This window comes from Rhinolophus sinicus, chromosome 6 (assembly GCF_057876585.1).
Source record: "Rhinolophus sinicus isolate RSI-liver-muscle chromosome 6, RSI-T2T, whole genome shotgun sequence".
NCBI classification, from domain to species: Eukaryota; Metazoa; Chordata; class Mammalia; order Chiroptera; family Rhinolophidae; genus Rhinolophus; species Rhinolophus sinicus.
The window spans coordinates 54,548,079-54,572,053 of NC_142506.1; the positions used below are offsets into that span (position 1 = coordinate 54,548,079).

At 38.8% G+C, this 23,975-nt stretch overlaps 1 protein-coding gene across 3 annotated transcripts in view; it reads left to right on the top strand.

Moving 5' to 3' along the window:
- The window catches only part of CNST (consortin, connexin sorting protein), a 75,946-nt gene that overhangs the window by 27,764 nt on the left and 24,207 nt on the right, over window positions 1-23,975 (top strand). Inside the window, exons 2-6 of one of the 3 annotated variants that reach the window (XM_019730890.3) lie at window positions 571-999; window positions 13,907-14,112; window positions 20,436-20,466; window positions 22,584-22,670; window positions 23,131-23,245. In XM_019730890.3, the coding sequence (XP_019586449.3) occupies window positions 621-999; window positions 13,907-14,112; window positions 20,436-20,466; window positions 22,584-22,670; window positions 23,131-23,245 (818 nt within the window). In that variant the 5' untranslated portion in view covers window positions 571-620. The remainder of the gene's footprint in view (window positions 1-570; window positions 1,000-13,906; window positions 14,113-20,435; window positions 20,467-22,583; window positions 22,671-23,130; window positions 23,246-23,975) is intronic. The other 2 variants (XM_019730891.3, XM_074316894.2) reach the window with 2 other exon arrangements.

Here is a 23,975-nt window from a genome sequence, read left to right on the forward strand (position 1 = left end):
AATGTAATGAGAATATGGTGTAAATATGTGCTACCTGAATTTCCCTCACTTGCCTTTTTCCAATCTATTTTAAAAACATGTTTAAATGTTTTCATTTGCAAATACTGCTGTTGGCCAGACAAAAACTGAATACAAATAACTTTTACTTGTATAGTTAAGTGTCCGGCGATAAGATGAGTGATTGATTTTAGCAGACAACGTTGTTTAACCAGTAATTTCTTTCATTAAGGCAGTGATCCCTACACGATGCCCATTAGAATCACCTAGAGAACTTAAAAATACCTATCAGTCCCTGGGCTCAGATCCTCAGAGATTCTGATTTAATAGGCCTACATCCGAATTTGACAAGCTCTCAGCTAATATACGTGCAGCCATTGTAGTCAAGTGAGAACTAGGTGAGGTGAGACGGGGTGGGGTTGTGAGTGAGGAAGAGGTCGCAGGAAGGAGCTTCAGTCCTTTCTTTTCCTTCCCTGGTTCCAGTCAGACAACCCAAGAGAAGCAGAAAATAAACGATCACTGAGAATCCCGAGTTTAGAAAACGAAGCAGCTTTTCTCTTTTTGTCATTGCAGACATGGAAGGACTTTAATGAAACTTACATGGTTCAACAAAAGATGCTCTAATGGATGGCAGTGAGACTCCTACATGTCATCCGCAGATAGAACCACAAGATGGGTGTCATCCTGGCGACTGTGTGGAAAGTATGGTAACATGCTTGCCTTCTGCCTCCGACGAAAATGAAAACCAGCTTGAAGGGGATGGGCGTGAGCATCTGACCAGCAGTGGCCGTGCCATGGGCAAGCCTGAAGTGTCTGAGCAGGACAGTCTCAACAATAATGAAAGCTGCACGCTGAGCTGCGAGGTGGCCGCAGGTGAGAACCTAGAAAACACTCCTTGTGCAGACCCCCGGGGTGAACAAGACTTCTTGGGAAAGGACAGAAGAATACCTGGAAAAAGAAGTTCTAGATGCAAAAGAGGCACTGCTAAGAAGATACCACAAGGTATTTTAAAAAATTATTTCTGCTGTTCCTCGAAAATAAATCATCTTCCCACCCCATACTGTTTATTCTGTCCTACATCTTGGTTTTCTTCTCTTAATATGTTCCGGAGCTAGTTCTACGCTCACATGTACAGATTCAGCTGTGTGGAATGCTATGCATGTCACATGTCTCCACAGTGTTCCATCATTTACCCACTTCTTTATGGCTCTTTATTTATGCTATCAGAAATGCTAAACCTGGTATTCTTTGTACATGTTTTCACACTAGGTACTTTAAATGTACATATAGCCCTTTCTTTATAAATTAGAACATTTTCTACCATTTTCAGCCTTCTGTCATCACTGTGGCTTTGATCTCTAACCTATGAGCTTATGTGCTGCTACAGTCTTACGCAACCTGTTTATAGAATCTTTCCATTACACTCAGTAGGCAAATAATATACATGAACATATATTAATATACATCGTATACCAGTATTGAATGGGACATCTAGCTTTAATTATCTATAATCACTTTGGTTACAAAGTAATTTAGGGCATTTGTAATTGGGTATGTGGTTTGGCCCTTAAAGTTGGAAATTATGGAATTTTTGCCTGAACCACAGGGCAGCCTTGAAAAAGGCAGCTTCTGGAAATTTTTGATCAGAATCATGGGACTGGAGAGTTCTGGTACATCCCAGACTGGGACTCTGGTTAGCACCACTTCACCCAGATTTGTATAAGGCTCCAGTGGATGAAGTGCAGTGTCTCCTCTCATCTGCTCTTTTCTGCTTCTTTGGCTGATTACAAACATCATCAGTCTATCCATGTCCTGTTTTTTATTTGTATTTTTTATTTGGAGTAAAAGATGAGACTTTCCAGTTTCTACAAATTCTTATTTATTCTGTAAGGTGATTTGGTAACTTTTAAATGTAACTCCTAAGTTGGCTTTCCAGTTGACTGAGCCCGTTGTCTTTGCTTTTCCCTAGTGGACTTAAAGCAAGTTAAAATAATTTTGACAAGGGATATGAAAGCATTTTCTTAAAAGAAAGGATAAGCAGATGATATGCAATACTATTTGTATATAAATTGATTTATTCTATATATTATTCAAGGGCAATTTGACTGTGTCTCTCAAATCTGATCTTGTGACATTTTTAAGAACTGAGACTTAGTTGCATATGTGTAAAGGTCAGTCGTAGCTTCAGAATCCCGGCTCCTTTTACTCCTTCCTTCCATGACTTCAGTGCAGTTCCCCTAAGTGTAACTGTGCAATTTAAAGTTTTTTAGTACTTATGACCCAGTGAGCAGATATATGTAGAATGACTATCCCCTAATGCATTTGAAATAATCTGATTTATAAAACTTAGGGATAGTCTTTATACAGATTATTTTTAAAATTTATTTTATATCTTATATAAGATAAGTTTAAGAGTATAAGAAAACTGAATTAAGAGTTGTAAAAACTAAGTTCAAATCCTACTTCTGGTTCTAGCTTACTTCATGGAACTTAATCATCCTGCCCCTCAGTTTCCTTGTCTGTATAATGATGATGTTCATCTACATGTGTCTATCAGATTCCTTCCTGAGGGAGTTTCTTAGATTTCTGAACAGAAATGGTGGAGCCTAAGCTCAATTAATTAAAACTTGGTGATTCACCTCTAGGGTACCTCTAGATTTTTTTGCACATTAAGGGATACATTTTTATTTATACTTTGTAAGTTTTATTAAACTAAAAGAAGATAAGTTTGGGTGGGCAAAAGAATTTTCAACTGAATGGAAGGATTTTTTTGAGGATAGAATTATGTCTTTCTAACCTGGAAGGGACCTAGAATGGGAAGCTTTAGGATTGCCTGGGAGCTTTCCTCAGTTTACTCTAAGAAATCACGGAAGCCTGTCTGCTCTCAGTACATATCCAATCACCAATTCCAAGTGATTGTATCTCCCTGTGGTCTCTCTAGTTGGTCTGTTACTCTCCATCTACACTGCCCTGGTTCAGCATCAAGATTTTTAGCCCGAGTGCTGTGAAACCCCCTAAAGATTTCTCCTGTCCTGTTTCTCCATAATCCATTCTCTATGTCAAAACTAAGAATGAGGACAGTTTATGCTAGACATGGGTGTATTGACTGTTCTTTTTACTGTGAAATTTTAAGATCCTAAGGAAATAAAGTTTCAAAATTTTGCAAATGAGTATTTTTCTCATAATAAAATAGCTTCTCAAATGTGAAATGATATATAAAATGTAATATTCAATTCCAAACCAGAAATAAGTTTATTGTAGTTAGGTGCTCTTTCAACACTTGTTGTGGAAACATACATTAAGGTAAATTTATTCACTCTTCTGTTTTCTTACCTAGGTTAATTTATAGTAATTTTTCATGTATCCCAAAACTACTATTGTGAAAAAAAGAGACAGAGCAATAGTATTAGAAGACATGTCAATACTTACAGGTTTTCTGAAGGCAGCATTTCTATAGACCTGCTAAAATCTTGAACTTGGCCTCACATAAGTCCAGTTGTCATTATATTATGGGCTTATTCTTTCCTTAATAGAATTGAATCCCCTCAATATAGTCAACTAAGCAGGGTTACAAGTTGCACTGCATCAAGTTTTCACTAGCATTGTTTTAGGCAAATAATAGTCTAAAAATTAGGTAAATAATGTTCTATAAATTTCAACAGCTTTATTGAGCTAGAATTCACATACCATGTAATTCACCCACTGAAACTGCACATTTCAGTGACGTTTAATATAGTCAAAAAGCTTTGCAACCATAACCACAGTCAATTTTAGAACATTTTCATCACCACACATAGAAACCCTATATCTTTTAGCAGTCACTCTCCATTTCCCCCCTTAGCCATCCCAATTCTAGGCAACCACTAATCTACTTTCTGTCCCTATAGATTTGCCTATTCTGGACATTTCGTATAAATGGGAATCATACGACAGATCGTCTTTATGACTGGCATCTTTCTACTTAGCGTAATGTTTTCAAGATTCACCCAGGTTGTAGCATGTATCAGTACTTTATTCCTTCTAATGATCAAATAATATTCCATTGTATGGATACATCACATTTCATTTATTTGTCAGCTGCTGGGTGTTTGGGGCTATTTCTACTTTTGGCTATTATAAATAAGGCTCCAGTGAACATTTGCATACAAGTTTTGTGTAGACATATGTTTTCATTTTGGGGGGTTATGTATGCATAGGAGTAGAATTGCTGGATCATAAAGTAACTCTTTTTAACGTTTTTAGGACCCGCCAAACTGTTTTCCAAAGTGGCTGTACCATTTTACATTCCCACCAGCCATATATGAGGATTATAATTTCCCTACATCTTCTCTAATATTTGGTGATATCTGACTCTTTTGGTTATAGCCACAGTTTTTTATTGAGATGTAATTTACATGCCATAAAAAACACTTTTATAAAGTGGGTAGTGGTTGTATATTCACAAAATTGTACAACCATCTAATTCTAGAATGTTTTATCCCTCCCCCAAAAGAAACCATGTACCCATTAACAGTCACTTCCCATTCCTCCCCTCCCCCCCACCCCAACCCAGCCCCTGGTGGCATAAATTTTGCATGGTTGTAAGATCCAAATTCAGATAAAGTGCCTGATGGTTGCCATAGCAACATACTTTAGTTATTTACTCTGTCACCATAGTATCTAAACATTTGACAAACCAGTTGAGCAAATGGCAGGAAGCCAGAGATAGTCAGCAGATGGAACTTGAGAAAGGAAGACCCTTCTAGACTGACTTGCCACTATGCAGTGCCCTGACGTGTCCCACTGGAGGCCCTCACAAAGTGGCCAGCTGCGAGGTGACAAGGAGGAAGGAAAACAGCCCTTGGAAATGAATCTGTGGCCTGAAGTCAAGCTTGTGTAGTGAGAAGAACAAAGACTTTGGATCTGAATATAGGCTCTGCCTCTTCCTACTTCCATGACCCTAGAAAAGTACTAACTCTTTCCCTGAACCTCTTTCCTTGGCTATGGGAGGGCTGATCCTACGTGCCTTACAGGATTATCCTTGCAATGAGCAATCCTGAATGTAAAGCACTCCGTCAAGTACCCAGCATAAAATAGGTGCTTCTAAATGGTAGTTGTTGTCTTTATGTCACAAGATGAATTTTGAGTGGCGTGACTAGGAGCAACATTGAGCCAAATGAAAAAATTGGTTTAACTTGATGCTAAATCCCTCTTATTTTTGTCAGTATCTTCTAGGATCTTTTTAATTCTCTTTTTAGCTTTACCTATCTATCCCTGCCCCTTTCTCCTCGAATGTGTGTTCCTAAAAACATATTTCCAGTGACATCCTAGTTTAATGTCAGATATAACATGCCTACTAATGTCAGATATAACATGCCTAACATATAACCTGTTAACTGATAACTGAAGTAATAACTTGTAATGCCATGAAGTATGAATCCTCGGGGCATATTTGCATTGTACTTACCTGCCTTCGACCATAGTAGAACCTTTATACAGTAGCTGGCCTCCAAACTCGAGTATCCAATGAGCTCAGTCAGAGAATCTATATGCCGGGCGTTCTGGCCAGGATTGAGATCACTGGGATTGATGTGGACTGTGGTGAACAGGATTGTGCATCCAAATTAAAAGGTTTTAATTGGCTGAATTACTATAAGAAGAGTGATAGATGCTGGGATTGATATTTTGGGATCGTAACCCATTCTGTTCATTAGGTGGGCAAATGGGCAATTTAACTCTTACAGACTATACTCAGAACTTCTATAATTCTGATGTCCTGATTTACCTTATCTCTGCTCCTAGTAGATATTCCAGCTCTTTAAAACTAAAATTTTTTTAAAAAGTGACCTGCAGAACTGTTTTTACCCTTCCCTCATTAAGGGTTGATCAGTGAAGACAGATCATAACTCTTCTGAAAGGTAGCTGTTCCCTATGTAAGAATAGAAGAGTTCCTGATTTATAAGATTTAAATAATTTTAGGGACTTTAAGCTTACTAGCCAAACTTCCCTTAATTTAAAAAAAAAAGCCCCGATATTAAAAATGTATTGGTTTCCTATTGCTGCTATAACAAATGACTACAAACTTAGTGGCTTAAAACCAACACAGTTTTATTATCTTACAGTTTGTAGGTCAGGAATCGGACACAGGTCTCGCTGGGTTAAAATCAAGGTGTCACAGGGCTGCGTTCCTTTGCGGAAGCTCCAGGGAAGAATCAGCTTCCTTGCCTTTTCCAGCTGCTAGAAGCTTCCTGTGTTCCTCAGCTTGTGGTGCTTTTCCTCCATCTGCAAATCTAGCAACACATGTGGGATGTCCAGTCTTCCTCGTCCACGTTTAAGGACCCACGTGATTATATTGGAACCACCGAGAAGATTCAGGATAAGCTCCCTTTTTTCACGTCAACTGATTAGCAGCCTTAATCACATCCACTACCTTACGTTCCCTTTGCAATGTAATGTAATATATTTATAGGTTCTGGGGATTGGGACATAGATTTCTTGGCGGCCGTTATTCTGCCTACCACAAAAAGATTTTAATTAAGATAGACTAGATCAGGATTTTACATAACAGAAGAATTATTCCCTTTATAAAAATGTTTCTTACATTATTTTGTAGAACCATACAAGGTTACTTAGTCAACATATACTTCCTAAGCGTTATATGCCAGGCATTATAAAACTTGGTGAACCTGCCTTTGAGTTTTTTATGTTCAAGTGCAGGAGCCAAGTAACTAACAAGTGCAGTCTAACAAGACAGGAGGCGTGATTGGTGCTAAGTAAGCACATGGCTGGGGAAATACGCTGTCCTAGGAGGGTTATGGAAGGCTTCCGGGAGGAATTGGTACCTCAGCTGAGTGAGGACAAATAAGTGCCGGCCAAGTAAAGAAGATGGGGAGAAGGCAGAGAGGAAGGACATCAGACGTAGCAGGGCGCACCAACGCCCAGAAGACAGGAAGACAGTGTCTTGGCAGCTTTCAGTGTCAGTTTGGCTGAAGCAGAATAAAAGGGAAGAATGAATCTAGGGGAAATAGATTGAGTTTCAAAAGATTAGCAAGGTGCAGATGATAAAGGATTTTTTGTGTTATAATAACCAGTTTGGGCCTTCCCATAGGTTTGAACAAGAGAGTGATGTGATATAAGTTGCATTTTTTAGAAAGATGCTCAGTCTGTAGTGTGGAGGATGGGTTAGACCTGTGTAAGATTACAGGTGGTGCAACCAATGCAGGGGCATTGGCAGTAACTTACGCAAGGGGTGCTGGTGACCTGTCCAGTCACTGTGGGGTGGGAAAGAAGTAAGTGGATTCAAAGTTCCTAAGGGAGTGAAATTGACTGGATCACAGGTTAAGTATGAAAAAAGAGCCCAGGCTAATCCCCCGTTTTCTGGCTTAGACACCAGGTGCATGAAAACGCCTCTTCCTGAGGGTGGGGATACAGGGAGCCAAGGAGCAGCCTGGGGAGAAGAGGGCAAAGGCGATATGGTGATGGGGGTTCTGTAGACCTCTAGGTGGGCATTTGTCTAGACCTTAGGGCTATCATCTTGGCCCTGAGGTCTAGACCTGAGATATATAGATTTGGGAGAGCGAGAAAGGATCCTGAAAATGACCTACTATAACCTTTTCATTTTTACAAATGAGAAAGTTACGGTTTAATCCAGTAAGTACCTTGTCCGTCTTTACAGGAGAGAAAGTAAGAATTAGTATGTGACTCCAGGGCTCCTAACGAGTGATAAGGTGTTTCACTTCTCTTGCCAAACAGTGATGCCCTTTTGATAGGGTTCATGCTAGTAATGGTAGTTCACCGCCTTTCATTGATTTTCTTCTGTGTAAATATTTGCCCTGTGCTAGCAGTGCCTGCAGTCTTGACAAGACAGATCTTGCCCTTACTCTCTTGGATTCCTCATGGAGTTAGCAGGAAGGCGGGTGTTAAATAATAAAATTATTACACGAGTGCATCGTGTTTAAAGTCCATTCTGGGAGCTGTGCCTTAGGGCAGCAGGGAGCACTCCTCGCTGACGGGACAAGTTCAACATGTGTTGAATGGAGAGAGCAATTGGAAGGACGGTAGAAGATGACCTTGAAGTATAATCCCCTGCGTTTTCTGACTGCTAATGGAAAAAAAACAAAACCTGCAGCGGAAAGCTCAGTTAGGAGTTACTAGATTGGAGTAACACATCACATACTTCGTTGGACGACACTCACCTCATAGCTGGAGTGGGAGAGCTGTGTGCTCTGCCATCCTCTAGCTTTTTCCAACAGACTGCTCCATTTAAAATGTGGGACTCATTACAATTTTAATGAATAATTAGAGCTCTGCTTCTTTAAGAGCTCAGCAAAGCAAACAAGCTATAAAAAGGGCTGCTCCTTCCACTCAAGACAACTACCTTTTGTGGCATCTACTTGAGAAGAAAATAAGACTATTTTTTGTAGGTTTATATGTTGCTGTCTTTCGGAGTCTGCTGTGATGGCACATTCCTACGAAAACACTTGAAACAAGTGATTTAGCTGGTGAAGGAGTGGTCTTTCAGCCTCGTTTGAGTCCTTTCCCTTCAATCAGCCCTGAAGTATTAAAAGCCATTTTCAGGATGCCGCCTAAAATAAAATCCAGGGGCTGTTTTTAATTCTTTCCATCCCTGTGTTGACATTGAAGTCACTTACCCAACACTCAGTCGAGAGAACAGTGTTACCACTTTTGAGTGCTGAGTGCTCTTTGTATGTCACTTAATTTAGTTTTTAGCCATTGATTTCTGAGGGACCAGATTGAGAGAAGTCAGGTCACAGAGAAGCTTGACTGCAGCCAGCACTCCTGCCCACAGCCCTGTTCTGCCCAAGGGCACAGAAGAACAACGTGCCACGTGGAGCAAATGGTAATTGGGCCATAATTACATCAGACACCTTTGATCCCGGGTCAGTTCAGAAGGCAGTTGGCTCATTTTCAGATTTATCTCACTCATAATACTGGTTGAAAAAGGAAGGACTATTTCCTTTTTACCACTTAAATATGTTTAGCCACGGATTGAAAATATTTAAATGGTGAGTACTCGCCTCTCTGTTTTCATGGTACTAATTAGAACCTTAACATGATGAAATGTGGGAGGAAAGAAAGGAGCAAAGCACAGAGAGTCTAGCAGAGGAACTGCATAACCATGTATTCAAATTTAGTTCTGGTCCATCTTCCACAATTATGGCCAAGATATGCGTCAGCATAAACGAGTAAGACAGTTTAAGGAACTCAGTTATGCCGTCGCTCAAAGAATCGTAACATGAAATCACAGACATGAAGGCATTTTCTTCTATTTTTTTTATTGCAGTAAGACACATACTTATAACATCAATTTGCCATTTTGAGTGTACAATTTAGTGATATTAATCACATGTTGTGTAACCATCACCACGCTTTTCAAAATTTTTATCACCCCAGAGACTCAGCATTAAGCAATAACTCCCCATCCTTCCTCCCCCAGGCCCTAGGAACCTCTATTCTACTTTCTGTCTCTCTGAATTTGCCTGTTCTAGGGACTTCATATAAGTGGAATCACATGAGATTTTTCCTTCTGTGACTGGCTTTTTTCACTTAGCATAGTGTCTTCAAGGTTCATCCGTGTTACGGCATGCATTCCTTATGTATGTACCACCTCCTGTGTATCCGTTCATCTGTTGATGGCCATTTGGGTTGTCTCCACCTTTCAGCTATTGTGAATAATTCTGCTGTGAACATTGGCATACATGTATCTACTTAAGTGTCTGTATACCTAGAAATACACATATTTTGTGTATATACCCAGAAATGGAGTTGCTGGATCACTGTCGTGATTCAGTGTTTAATTTCTTGAGGAACCACCAAACTGTTTTGCATTAGCAGCTGTAATATTCCCATGAGCAATGCACAAGGGTTCCAACTTCTCCACATCCTCACTGCCACTTATTTTCTGTTTTTCTGATAATCGCCATTGTTTGGGGTCAGTTTCAGCCTATGGTGATGCTATGGGCTAGAAGTGACTGGGGGCTCTCATCTGGGCCCGTACTGCTTGAGGCGAGCCCACACGGATGTTTCTTGGACCACAGCCAGCAGGTGTGATGGGCCAGCCCTTGTGGTTCTTGTTAAGACGGCAAAGCACATCTCAGCAGTAACCATCAGTGATCTTTGAAATAAAAAGGTTTATTACTCACAGGTCTTGGAGGATACACGACATACCTGGGACCACACGGCAAGGTCTTGAGGAGGGGGGTGGTTCTGCCTTTATTGGGGTCGAGGGTAGAGTGCCTTAGGTTTTACAGGTTCACTGTTTATTGGTGAATTTAGAACATTAGAGTGGGAATTAAAGCTTGGTAAGGGAAAGGCAAACAATCAAAGGGTCAGTTATCTAGGGTGTTGGATTTTATCAAATGTTTTTTATGTATTAACTGAGGTGATGGTGTAAGATTTTTCTTCATTCTGTTAATGCAGTGTATTATATTGATTGATTTTCTTATGTTGAACCACCCTTGAGTTCCTGGGATAAATCCAACTTGGTCGTAGTGTATGATCATTTTAATATGCTGCTGAATGTGGTTTGCTAGTATTTTGGTGAGCATTTTTGCATTTATATTTATAAGAAATATTGGTCTACAGTTTTCTTCTTTAATAGTGTCTTTGGCTCTGCTATCAGGGTGTACTTTATTGTAGCCATACTTATTTTTAATACTTTTGTCTTTTAATTTTTATGCCAGAGTTAAAAGTTATTTACATACTACCATTACTGTATTAGAGTTTTCTGAATTTGATTATATTCTTACCTTTGTAGTGCTGTGGGGTATTTTGGGGTTTTTTTGTTTTGTTTTGTTTTGTTTTTGTTTTTTGGACAACTTTGCTGGGTAAAGTGTTCTTGGTTGGCAGTTTTTTCCTTCTAGCACTTTGAACACATTATCCCACTCTCTCCTGCCTGCAAAATTTCTGCTGAGAAATCCATTGGTAGCTTTATGGGAGTTTTCTTGTATGGGAGGAATTCTTTCCCTCTTGCTACTTTTAAAATTTTCTCTATTTCTTTGATTTTAAACAGCTTTATTATAATGTATCTTTTAGGTTGAAGCTTTGGGGGAACTATAAGCTTCATGAACTTGGATGTCAAAATCTCTCTCCAGATCTAGATATTTCTCAGTTTTTATTTTTGTAAGTTTGCTTTCTGCCCCTTTCTCTTTTCTCCTTCTGGGACTCCAGTAATATGTAAGTTGTTTCTCTTAATTGAACCCCATAGTTCCATGAGCTTTCTCTGCACTTTTTCATTCTTTTTTTCTTTTTGGCCTTCTGATTGGATAATTTCAAATGATCTGTCTTTGAGTTCACTGATTCTTTCTTTTGCTTGATTGAGTCTGCTGTTGACTATTGAATTCTTCAGTTCAGTCAGTATATTCTGCAAGTCTAGGATTTCTGTTCGTTCTTTTTTTTTTTTAGCAGTTTAATTTCTTTGTTGAACTTTTCACTTTGTTCATATATTGTTTTCCTAATTTCATTTATTTGTTTTCTTAGTTCACTGAATTTTTTAAAGAGGATTATTCTGAAATCTTTTTTAAAGAGTTCATAGAGCTCCATGTCTTTAGGGTCGTTTTTAGAGTTTCATTAGTTTCCTTTAGAGGTGTTATGTTTCCTTGATCATTTGTGATCCACGTGGCCTTGCATTGGTGTTTGCGTATTTGAGGTAGTGTTTACAGAATGGCATGGAAAGGGAAAGTTTCACCAGTCTGCCTATCTGAGTGTTTTATCTGGTGGTGTACGTGGACAGGCTTGGTGCTGGACTCCTTAGACAGGTAAGTCTAGAGCCTGGGTCAGTAGGTGGTTCGGCCTGGTGCTTTGGTCCACAGGGGCCAGTGTGGTGCTTGGGTCCTTGGGGGCCAGCCAGGTTTTTGGAACCACTGGGGTGGACCTGATGAACCCATGAGCCTGGAGCCTGGGTCAGCAGGGGTGGCCTGAGCTGGAGTGAACTTGGAGCCTGGGGCCATGAGTGCCACCGATCTGGAGGCTGGGTCTGCAAGGTTTGGCCTGGCTCTGGGGAAGGCCAGGAGCCTGCGTCCATCAGAACTGCCCTGGAGGCTGGGGCCATCCTGTCTACATTTCTTAAATACCAGAATTGCTCTGGAGATTTTGAATGTTTGAGGTGATCAGATCTGGGAGGGACTTGAGATCTAGCCAATCCCTTCATCTTAAAGGTGAGGAAACTCTAGTACAGAGAATAAAATGTCTAATCCAAGGTCATTTAGAAAATGACAGAACTGAACTCTCTTGCTCCTATTCCAGTGCTCTTTGTTTCATACTGCTTGTCCTAGCAAGGAATGTTATCTCGAGAGGTAAGCCAGTTTTTTTATTTAAGTTGTCTCTGAAGCTCATGATCTACAAGCCCCAAGAGATAATCCTTTTGTAGTATGAGTCTTGCAAGTTTCCCTGACCCCTTAACCCATCTGGAATGACCCATCTGAGCCTAGTTCATATTTTCCATCCCCTCCCCACCCTTGGTGGTTAAAGTACTATATTCTTTCTGATTGTTGCATTAGCCTTCTGTTGCTTTTGGAATCCTTAGGCTTCTGTGTAGGGTTTTGGAACTTCTGTTGGTTATGTTTTATATTGAAATTTTTTGTTGGCTACATAATTATATTTACTAGCACATTGCTTGTTTATAAATTGTGCTTATGCATAACATTAATTATTAAAATAACTTAGAAAATGGATTTAGTAGGAAAATGTAAGGAATCACGATAGGTGATTTTTCTTTTTCTTTTCTTTTTTTTTTTTTTAAAGCACAGGACTTGGAATTTTAATGCTGAAGACACTGCTGGATATAATTGGGATACATGGTAGATAAATTAATCCCTCTGCTTCAGGAGTTATGATCTAATAAAGATGAGACATTACACCAATTACTATAGTGCAACACAACATAATGTAAGGCCATAATTGGAGGGAAATAAATTTACTTCAGGCCCATGTTATAGGGAAATACATGGATTTCGTTAGGGTAGAACATAAATAGGCATAGATGAGAGGAACATATTCCAACTGTTAGAATCTGTAATTGCCCAGAAAGGCACAGAGTGTGTATTAGAGAGATGAAGAATTGACCGGTGTGGCCAGAGCAGTGGGTTTATTTGGAAGGCGGTAGAAGACAGGCTTCCGGACACACTCTAAAGGGCTGGGAAGGCAGCCTCAGTCACGGTGCACACACACTACTGAGAAAGAGCCTCAGAGGCAGACCAGCTGAAGGGACGTACACACGCACACAGGCAGTCTATTCACTTCAGATATGAAAATTAGAACTGATACTGAGGTTTCAGTGAAGGGTGAAGTTATAATATATAATGATTAAATGTTTTAAATTTTGTGCATCATTTCAGGAGCTGTGGGCCAAGCAGTTATTCATTTGGGATTTTTTCTTTTTTCAGAAGTTTGTGTTACTTAACTTTTTATTAGGAAAAAAATTTTCAGTCTGGCATCTGAATTCCTGCTCTTCTGGGACCCAGAAGTAGTTCTAAAGTTATCAGACCAGAGTTTAAAGAGGAACGTTTAACTTCTTTAGCCATTTCATATGATAAACACATTTATCTTCCTATTCAGTTCGCATTTGGGGCAAGCCAGGACTTCAAATTGTAGCTAATCCTTTTTTCCTTGGGGAGAATCAAGTTTTTGGTCAGGTTTTAACCTGTCTACTTTTCTTTAGATCTTTTTTAATATTCTTAATTCTGCACACACACAAAAATGGTTTATGTGTGTGCTAATAGGAGCATTCAGGTATCATCATAATGTTAAGCAGGACAATAACTTGTGGTTTCTGCTTTGTTTTTTGTTTTGTTTTGTTTTTTGTATAACTAGTTTTATTTGAAAATTTTATGATTATCAGGAATAATTGTTTTAAGGTATTCACCATGATGGAAATTTGTTCTAACATAGACATTTTGTTTACTTCTTAAAGGGCTTTCTTCAGGAGATTCCCCACCTTCAATGCAAGAAAATGTAGTAAGTGCAGCCGCACGTGCTGTTGGTGATGGAGCGTCTGCCGAAGTGAACGCCAACGACCCTCCAGGAGCCCCGAAGCTGGCTCTGCAGTCGCTGTTCTCACTGATCCGAGGTGAAGTGGAGGAGTTGGACTCAACAGCCCTTCCCCTTTGCCTGCATCAGGTAGGACATGAAATCTTTCACTTCCGGCCTCACTCACATTCTGGGACCAGAGTTGGCAATAACCCGAAATCCCAATTCTCTGTCATTGATTCTACCCCATCTGTCACTGATGAGCCCAGGAGACGATGCCCCTGGATCAGTGGCTGATGGGAAATGTGCGGAGTACAGTCAGCACTGTACTCACTGGCCACACTCTGGCCTTGGATCGTACTCTCTCATTCAAATTGTTGCTGACTTCTTTTATTTAGTGAATAAGCTGTGTGCAAATAAGAGTCAGTGTAGCACGTGCTTAGTAAGCACCACCTAGGTGCTAAAAACAATGCTGAACGCGAGGGAAGCAACAATTACGTAGCAGGATCTGTCCTTAAGAGCCCCTATGGAATGGGAGAAACAGTTACATAGATTAATGATTGTAGAAGTCTGTATTAAGTGTAACAGTAGGCATGTTTAAGGTGCAGCAGAAGAACAAAATGCTTCCTCAATTTGGTCCTGTCTGTAGTAGGTCCAAAGAGGACGACTCTCGGGCTGGGATCCTGCAGGAGGTGCCTGCACTCGTTAGATGAACACAGCGAGCTGGCACCGGAAGAGAGATCAGCCTGTGCGAAGGCCTGGCTGGGATATTGGTGGAGATTACGATGGAAAAGATTTTGGAAATGAGATCGGATAGCTGGGGATATTAAGGCCTTCCTTTCAAGGGCTGAGAGTTTTTAATTATGGGAGTGCACACTCAAATTTGAATTTTAGAAAAATAGCTCTTCTGATCATTGGGCGGGTAACTTAGAAGATGGAGAGAGTGGGAGGCCCTTAGGACAGTGACAAGGAAGCTTTTTTGTACAAGAGCCAAGTCAGGAAAAATGAAGATATTTATGAGCTGTGTTTTGCTTTTCCTAAAAATGAAAATAACTGGCATATGGGAATGGAAAAAGCTTTACTTTTTATTTCACTTACTTCTGTTTCATTTTAACTTTTGCAATGAGTAGTGAGTAATTTTTAATTTTTAGAAAGTAAAATAACTTGTGGCAAGGCAGGAAAATGTAGATTCTTACAGATTTATATTTACCTCCTTTGTGAACTTGAAGGATGCCTTTGAGAAAATAGGTGCTGCTTTTTGACCTCTATCTAACGTGTTCCTAACTTGCCAGAGTTGAGAAGCACCAACACGAAGGCAGCTTTCTAATCTTTCAACCCTCCTTGTATTTGTTTAGTGGCTTGACTTTGCAAAGTGTATTCACACTTATTGTTATTTCAGCCTCCAAACAATCTAGAGAGTATAGCGGTGGTTTAAAAGTATGTGCTTTGGTTCTACCACTGACAAGCTAAGTGGCTTTCAGTTTCTTCTTCTGTAAAGTTGCAGAGGATTAAATGAGATAAATGCAGGTAACAACATTTAACATAGTGCTGGGTACACAGGAAAAACCAAATAAATGTTACACATTATCACTATACTCTCACTGTCACTAAGTCAGAGATTGCTTGTTAGACATGAAGGCGGGGGGCTCAGCAAAAACATGGTGAAGCCTGCAGTAAACTGAGGCATCGGGGCCGCAGAGCCAGCTCATGGCTTTCCCCCTCGGCCCAGGAATACAAAATATTCTCTCACCTCCCAAGGGAGACAAATCAGGGAGAAATGCAATGATGTTTTATTCATTTCAGTAATTCGTAGCACCTCACACTGTGTCTTCCACCTGGATTCTCCAGTTGTTGAAGTTTTGCCACAAATTTGCACACACACACCCCCACCAACACGCATGCACACATATTTTCTCCGGAAACATTTTTAAGTAATTTTCAGGCATTGTGTCACTTCATCCCTAAATACTTGCATGTGTATTTCCCAAGAACATAGCCTGCAATGCCATTATCAACCCCAAGAAATTTGACATCCATACAGTATTATTTAATATACAGCCTACAGTTAGGTTAACCTCAAGTTGTTCCACAAATGTTCATTGTAACTAGTTTTCCCCCAATCCAGGATCCAGTGAAGGAGCACATACTGCCTTTGGTTGTCAAGATTCTTTAGTCTTTCATAATCCAGAGCAATCCTGAAGCTTTTTAAATTTAAAAAAAAAAATTTTTTTTTTTTTTTACTTTCATATCATTGACACTTACGAAGAGCCCAGGAATTCTAGTAGAATGTCCTATAATTAGGATTTGTCTGGTTATTTCTCCATGATTTGATTCACGTTAAAACATTTGGGGAAAGAATTCTATTTAAGTAATATTCCATACCCAGTTCTTTCTTGAACTCGTTGTAGTCTGGCTTTTGTCCCCAGTGCTCCACCAAAATTGTACTGTAAAGGCCACGAGAGACCACAGTGTTGTCAAATCCAGTGCTTCTAATGGCTCCGGTAAGATGAAAATTCAGTCCTGAATTTTCATCTTACCGGAGCCATTAGAAGCATTGACCAGTTGATCACCTACTCCATTTTGAAGCTTTTTCTTTATTGGCCTTTTGGGACCCCGCATTCTTGGTTTTTACCTCTTAACTCACTGGCCATGCCTTCTCTGGCTTATTTGTTGAGTCCTCCAAATGTTAGTAATATTTAAACATTGGAGTGCTTCCAAATTCAGTTCTGAATTAAATATGCAGCTTCCTCAAATGTCTAACGGGGATTTGAAATTTACGACGTTTAAAATTAAACTTTTCTTTTTCTCCTAAAACGGCAGCTTTCCTAGCCTTCCCTTTGTTAAATGGCAGCTCCATCCGTCCCGTTGCTGAGACCGGATACCTGGAAGTCATCCTTTACTCACTTCCCCCACATCCAAATCCGATCAGCAAGTCCTGCAGATCCACTTCAAAATATGTCCAGAATCTGCTCTCTTCTCCCTCCTTCATTGCTACCATCTCAGTACAAGACACCATCGAATCTCACCTGGGTTCTTGCAGTAAAGTCCTCATTATGGACACCTCCCTGCCTTCACTCTGACTTCCATTGCATTTTTTCCTTCTACACAGCAGTCTCTGGGATCCAAATGAAATTGAACTCAGGTCATGTCATTTCTCTGCTCAAATCTCTCTAGTGGCTTCTCTTGTCATTCATAATAGAAACCAAAATCCTCACCGTGGCCTATGAGACTCTACGTGATCTGGCTGTTACCTCTTAGACCTTAATTCCTACAACTCTCCTTATTCATTCCTTCCTTCCCAGGTATGCTGGCCTCCTGTCACTTCCTCAGATATGCCCAGGACATTCAGGGACTTTGGTATCTCCCTTCTACTCTTTCTCATAAAACTACTAGAGGATACAGTCCATCCAAACAAGGGAGTAAACCAAGAAATAGGAAGATATGCGATACAGGAAACTGGGACTGTTACCCAGGAGAGAGGTGAAGGGAATTCCCAGGTAAAGGGAGAGTCTAAGATGACAGCTGTGCACCAAAAAGAGTGTAGACAGTCCTGTTTAGAGCAGACCAGAGAGTCTGAAGAGAGACTATTCTATCCTTTTTCTGTTACTGAATACTTGATGTGTCTGAATATATTGAGAGATTTAGGCTCTTGATGGAGTGTTTGGAATTATACAAGTGAGAAATGCACGGAAAACTGCAAAAAAAAAAAAAAAAAGGGAAAAAGTAACTCCAGGGAACACACAGAGTTTTCACAAAAGGAAAAAAATGTTTGGCTCATAGTAAAGTAAACATTAAATATTTATCTACCCATGACTACAATGTAACACTGTGGAATGGGTAAGTATCTGAGAGAAGGTGTTTGTGTTTGTAGGATTGGGGTAGAGAAGAATCAAAGGACTCAATCTTCATCGTCTACTAAAACTGAAAAAAAATCAAGAAATAGCAAATATGTGCATAATGTTTAGAGATGTAGAAGGTTAAAAAAACAACAACAGGTGAATAAATCTAAGTGCTTGCTCCTGAAGAAAGAGGTATAGGACAAGAGGGGCCCTATACTCACCTTAGAGAACTATTTGACTCCTTAAACCATATATATTCATAATTTTGATAAAAATAAGAACTAAAAGAAGACATTTATAATTCAAGCATCAGGTGAGAAAGCATCCAGGTTAAGGTGGTGACAGTGGAAATGGAGAGGGATGAGTTCTAACTTTGCATCTTGCACTTTCGGTTCAGATACAAAAACCATTTCTGGCACCTACTGCTATGTTCTGGGCACTATGTTGAGTACATATTCTCACTTAATCCTTACAGCAGCTTTGTCTCATGGGGCTGTAGGTATTATTGTCCCTGTTTTGAGTCATGAAATGACACATCCAAGATCACACAGCTGGTAATGTCAGAGCTTGGACTAGAACGTGGTTTCAGGTTATTGACCTTCAAACCCACCTTCTTTCTGCTCTACCAGGCTACCTCCAGATTTAGACACATGAGACATCAAAGAAAATCACATCTTCTCTCGTCCTGCACGACTTCCCAGGGTTAGGTTTTTTTAGGGGAAATGCCCTGTATGTTTATTTTTCAAGCTGTCCTTTCACCTGGAAATGCCTTTTGCTTTTGAGGCATTGGGTTTCACGACCCGTTCTTTTATGGTATTGGAACTGCCACAGAACTGAATTCTAATTGAAATTTATATTTCTGTAGTGCCAGATAATCTGGTTCCGAATAGGTATGGACCCCCAAAAATAACTTCTTAAGTGAGAGCTACTTATTAATAACTTTGTGTCTGTGATGCACGAACACAAAAGGGAAAGGACAGTGGCTTTGAAGAGCTAGGCAATTGTCGTGATGGGCAACGTAAAACTATGTATCATGTATGGCAGAGAAATCTATGCCATGCCATAGATTTTTCACTGGAAGTTTGTGGGTGAAATGTGATCACTGATGTCTATTAGATGTAACCCAGTGGTGTGCTCTAGCCTGCGAGTATACCAGCGCGTGAGAACCATTTTCAGTGATGTCCATGTTATTAATAGCTTGAAATCAGCCATGATGGTGGTATTGACACCACAAAAATGAGCAAATGCTACAAATCAAGGCTCTCCCCAACACTCTAGAGCTGATTGTTAAACATGTATCAGCACACTACTGGTTACTGTAGTATATGGAATTCTCATTTTGTAGGTTAAAAAAAAAAAGGTTGAATAGTGACATTTTGATTTGGTTCAAACTAGTGCTGTGATATTAGAACAAAGAGCTGATAAAAGACAAACAGAGTCTTGAAAAGCAATTTATCCTTTGTAAAGTCCTCACAGTAGAAGACAAGTACGGAATCAAACTTTAAAAATGTACAAGAAAGGTGATTGAGTCCAGTTGTCTATCTTGCTCATGGAAGAGTGTTATATCTGTACAATAAATTTAAACTAGGCATTATATTTTCCTTTAAACATATGCTGTTTCCACTTTGGGATTTGGAAAAGCTATTCCTCTTTTATTGCTCGTTTATAGCTTTGACAAAGAACTTACTGCTTTTTGCATTGGCAGCTACCTAGAAAACGGAGACACTAATCTATAAGTGGAACACCTGGGTTTTCTTTTTGTTGTTTTTTTTAACTAGAAATTTAGTAAGAGTCAGTGGAAACTGTTTTAAGGGTGTCAAGAACGTATATGAAATATTGTAAATATGGTCAGTTTATGCAGATATCTCTCAAAAAAGATAATTTCTGTTTTATGGTTCTATTTATAAATGCTGCATTAAATAAAGACCTAAATAAAAGATCCCAAAGTTTTTAGAACCAAAGAATTTTTTCAAATTTGAAGGTGCCCTAGAATGAATCTGGTAAGTGATAAGCCGCAACTGGGACCAGATCCCGACACTGTGCCCCGTCTCACCCCGGCCAGTGCCCTTTAGACTCTGCAGCACTTTGGTATATTCCAAGCATCATTGCTCAACGTTTAGCACTTGACCCAGCCTTTTCTGTAATATCAAAACAGAACCAAAAGTCAGAGTCCCATGAGGTAGTTTGTGAAACAGAAATGAAATGAGTAGTGTTTTAAGGTCTCCTGTCATGTGACATAGTTCAACTTTTTAATTGACTATAAACAAAGTCATTCTCTTACCTGTGTTGTACTTTTATAAGTCTCTGTAGTATTTTCCTCATTCTTTAGAGTTTTTACTTCTAAACTCTAATGCATCCGTGAAGTTTGCTTTGACTTGGAAGAGAATAGGCAGAATGAGGTTGTATTAAGACCAAAGAATGTCTCTGTTTGCTTTACTTAATAAAAGTGACTTCACAAATGTGTCCTGTGCCTATAGTCAGATTTCTTCTGAACTGGTAAATGTAGTTAAATAAAGAGTTTTCTTAGTTTGGTATTAGAGACTTTCAGAGTGTCAAGGTCTTGATTTCTCCCAAATTTGACTTCTTATCCAAATGTTAATTTCCTGGGGTTTTTTGTTTGTTTGTTTTCAACAGATAGCAGAGTCCTATTTCCAGGAGGAGGACTGTATCCTTTTCTGAATTACAGGAAGAAATTCTTAGACCTCTTAAGGAAAAAACTGCCCATTTCGAAAATTGAGATTTACATGAAATGTATAGATCTGTCGTTTTCAACGGGTTTTAACAGTTTTGTGCACCGATGTAATCACCTCAGAAAGCAAGATGTAGGGCATTTCTAGCACTCCAAAAATTCTCTGGAACCACCCTAATTCGACCTTCCATAAATAAGCCCCAATTTTACCAAAATCTAAATATTTGTGTGTTTAGGAGGGGGGATATCATGTTACTGAAAATTACAATTAAAAAATCCATTGGAGTTTCTTTGTTTTTTTTCTTAACAGAAGTGCAAGTCAAGTAGTATTCGTATGGTAAGGGCTGCCAAGCATATTGCACATAGCAGATCTAGGACTGTCTTATTCCAGTTGTATATACATCTTCAAAGGAGATTGAATTCTTGACTCGTAATAAACAAAATAAATGTTGTCCAATGAGACTGTCTGCAAACTCTTGTGTAGGAAAGATTTCTTCCCTCAGTTTTTCAGTTTCCCCTTTTAAAAACTTGCTTCTCTTTTTGAGGGATGGCCCACTATATGCTCTCTACAGAAGCATCTGTTTTTCCCCATTCGTGTGATTTCTTTTCCTTCTACCTTGTTAACTTTCACACACCTCTACGCAGATTGAGGGATAAGCAGTTACCGACATGAACCCAACCGAGCACACTGGTAACAACCTCAGACAATGGCAGTTTATTACTAAGTATGTGGAAAATCTAATTCTGGTGGAAATGAAGCTAGAACTCTCTTTATGTATTTATTTATTTATTTATTTTTTAAACCAAATTATCAGTATGGCGTAGTACCGTGCAGACCAGCCATCAACATCCCTGGGCGCTTCTTAGAAATGCGAATTCATGGGCCCTAGAATCAGAGCTTCTGGAGATCAGACCCGTGAATCTGCATGTTAGCAAGTTTTTTAGATAATTTTTATGTTCAATCAAGTGAGAAACATTGGTATACTTTAAGTAATGGGCAGAGGAAAGCGGAATTGATTGTCCCTGCTTCTCCCTGGACAATTTTATGATTCCTGGTATACCTTTAAGACGACAAATGAGAGAGAGAACTGAACGTCTGGGTGACCTTGGGAAGGAAAAAAAGCTAAACAGTGAGTTTTCCTCTCCCTTCTTTCTGGGTCAACATTTAGAACATGGCCCAAAGGAAGGTAGACAGTTGGACAATTTATCCCAACCTCATATGGTGCTAAGTGTGTGCAACAGATGGAGAACACAGAAGTTTATAAGAAAATCTACACAAAGGGAGAATCACATAATTATGAAGATTACTGTGGCAAGTTAATTAAATTTTTTACAAAAGATCCATATAATGTTTTGCTCTGTCCTTGTTTAGGCATGTAATCCTTTGGTTTTGTGGGAGAAAAGCATTCAGTGAGAAATAAGTAAAGGATCAAGGTAAGTTGAAATCAGAAACAGTTTGACAAGAGGGTAGCATAGTTGCTTCACAGAAAGTAATTTAAGGAAAGAAGAAAAAAGGGGAAACACTTAGATTCCAGGATTTTATGTCGGTCCTATTTCCAATTAAATTACGATTAATTGGCTGCTAGAGACATATTACCATGTTTCCCCAAAAATAAGACCTAGCCGGACCATCAGCTCTAATGCGTCTTTTGGAGCAAAAATTAATATAAGACCCGGTCTTATTTTATTTTACCATAATATAAAACCGGGTCTTATATTAAAAATAAGACCCGGCCTCACGTTAATTTTTGTTCCAAAAGACACATTACAGCTGATGGTCCGGCTAGGTTTTATTTTCGGGGAAACAGTATTAGCAAGCAGGCATTCCTTGAATGTTAAAACTTTCTTTTAGTTTCTACTGTTTGCTTATAGAATGGAACCCAGATAGCTACTGCATAATATGCTGTATTAAAATGTACCTACTTCAAAATCAAGAAACCTTACTTAAGATTTGTTTAAACTTAAAAATGTTTAGAGTCCTCTCATTTTTTGGTAAGCTTCAAATTTCTCAATTTATATAGGACATTATTCTTCAAATATGGGGCTAAGTGTAAATAGCCTGGATTTCTATTTTCCTCAAATTTTCTATTCAGATGAGAAAGCAATGAAGTTCATTCAGCTTGAACGACTGTATCACGAGCAATTGCTCGCAAATCTTTCTTCCATTCAAGAACAGTGGGGTGAGTACAGACTAACAGAGAATGTGGAATTATCAGAAATTAACAGGTTGCTATCTAAACAGTTAACATATTTGCCTGGATTTTGTAAATCAGAAACTAAATGTTTCTACAGCTAAGTTAATGTTGCAAAGAAAGTAGCATTTCTACCACAAGTCCGTGTCATTGTGAGAAAATCTTTCTCTTTGTATTTTGTTCTTCATATCAATGCCAAGAAGAGAACTCTTGCAACTATTTGCATTTCTTCTGATCCCTTTGCCTGCCCTACTGGCTAATTTAGTCTCGGGGGTAATATTTACTTAACACTGAAAAGTCATCACTTAGCTATTTCTAACTGTTAACTTCTGGGTTGTTTGAGAAGGTAATTTTACATGCTAATCTTAATCAGTGGTGCCAGTTAACTATTTTTCACTCCTAAATATGATTTGCAATATTCAGTGAGTAACAAATATTTTAAATTTAGAAACAAAATGGAAAACTGTACAACCACATACAGTTACGTCTGTAAGGAATTCAGAAAAAGGATTTAATGGTGAAGATTTTGAACAGCTTACTAAATTTTGCACAACACATCAAGAGTAAGTATTTCAGTATTTTGTTTGAATGAGTTGCAATAGAATATTGAAGCATTGTGGCATTGAATAAAATACACAATCCATTTCATTTGTTTTGTTAATGTTTTCAACTGAAGAAATTAAATCAGATAAAATGATTAGGTTCCTTTCTCAGCTTTTATCTGTTTCTTAAACTAAACTCAGTAAAAGGTCAACTTTGTATAGGTTCAAAGTACCTTCTAATTAGAAAATTTTAAATATAACTCCTAATAGTGACTCTTTGTGGTGAAGAAATTAGATGATTCAAATGGAAAAAATTGTGTATTAGGATTTTTTGTTGCACTTGTTTGTTAATGTTTGTATGTTGTAGTAAAAACACATCTTTAAGTGTGCCTAATAATAGAAAACAAATGCATGCAGCACAGTAATTAACCAAAATGAACCTCATTTACCAAATAATTTTAAATTGCTTTATGTATATCAAAGAGCTAGGTCTTTAAAACTAAATTACAGTAATAATAAAACACTTAAATGTTTTTTCTTTTAAGTCATTGTTTGAAAACTTAGAATTCTGAAGGTGAGGGGGCATGAGAATAATTACACGGGCAGATCCGAGGTGAACATCCTAAGCCCTCAGGAATGCTGAGACGCCATTCTGTTGCTAACCTTGTCTGCCTTTTGCTCAGAATCACAATGACTAAACTAAAACTCTATTTGTTAATCATGGAACAGGCACAAGTAATTGTTGCTTAGC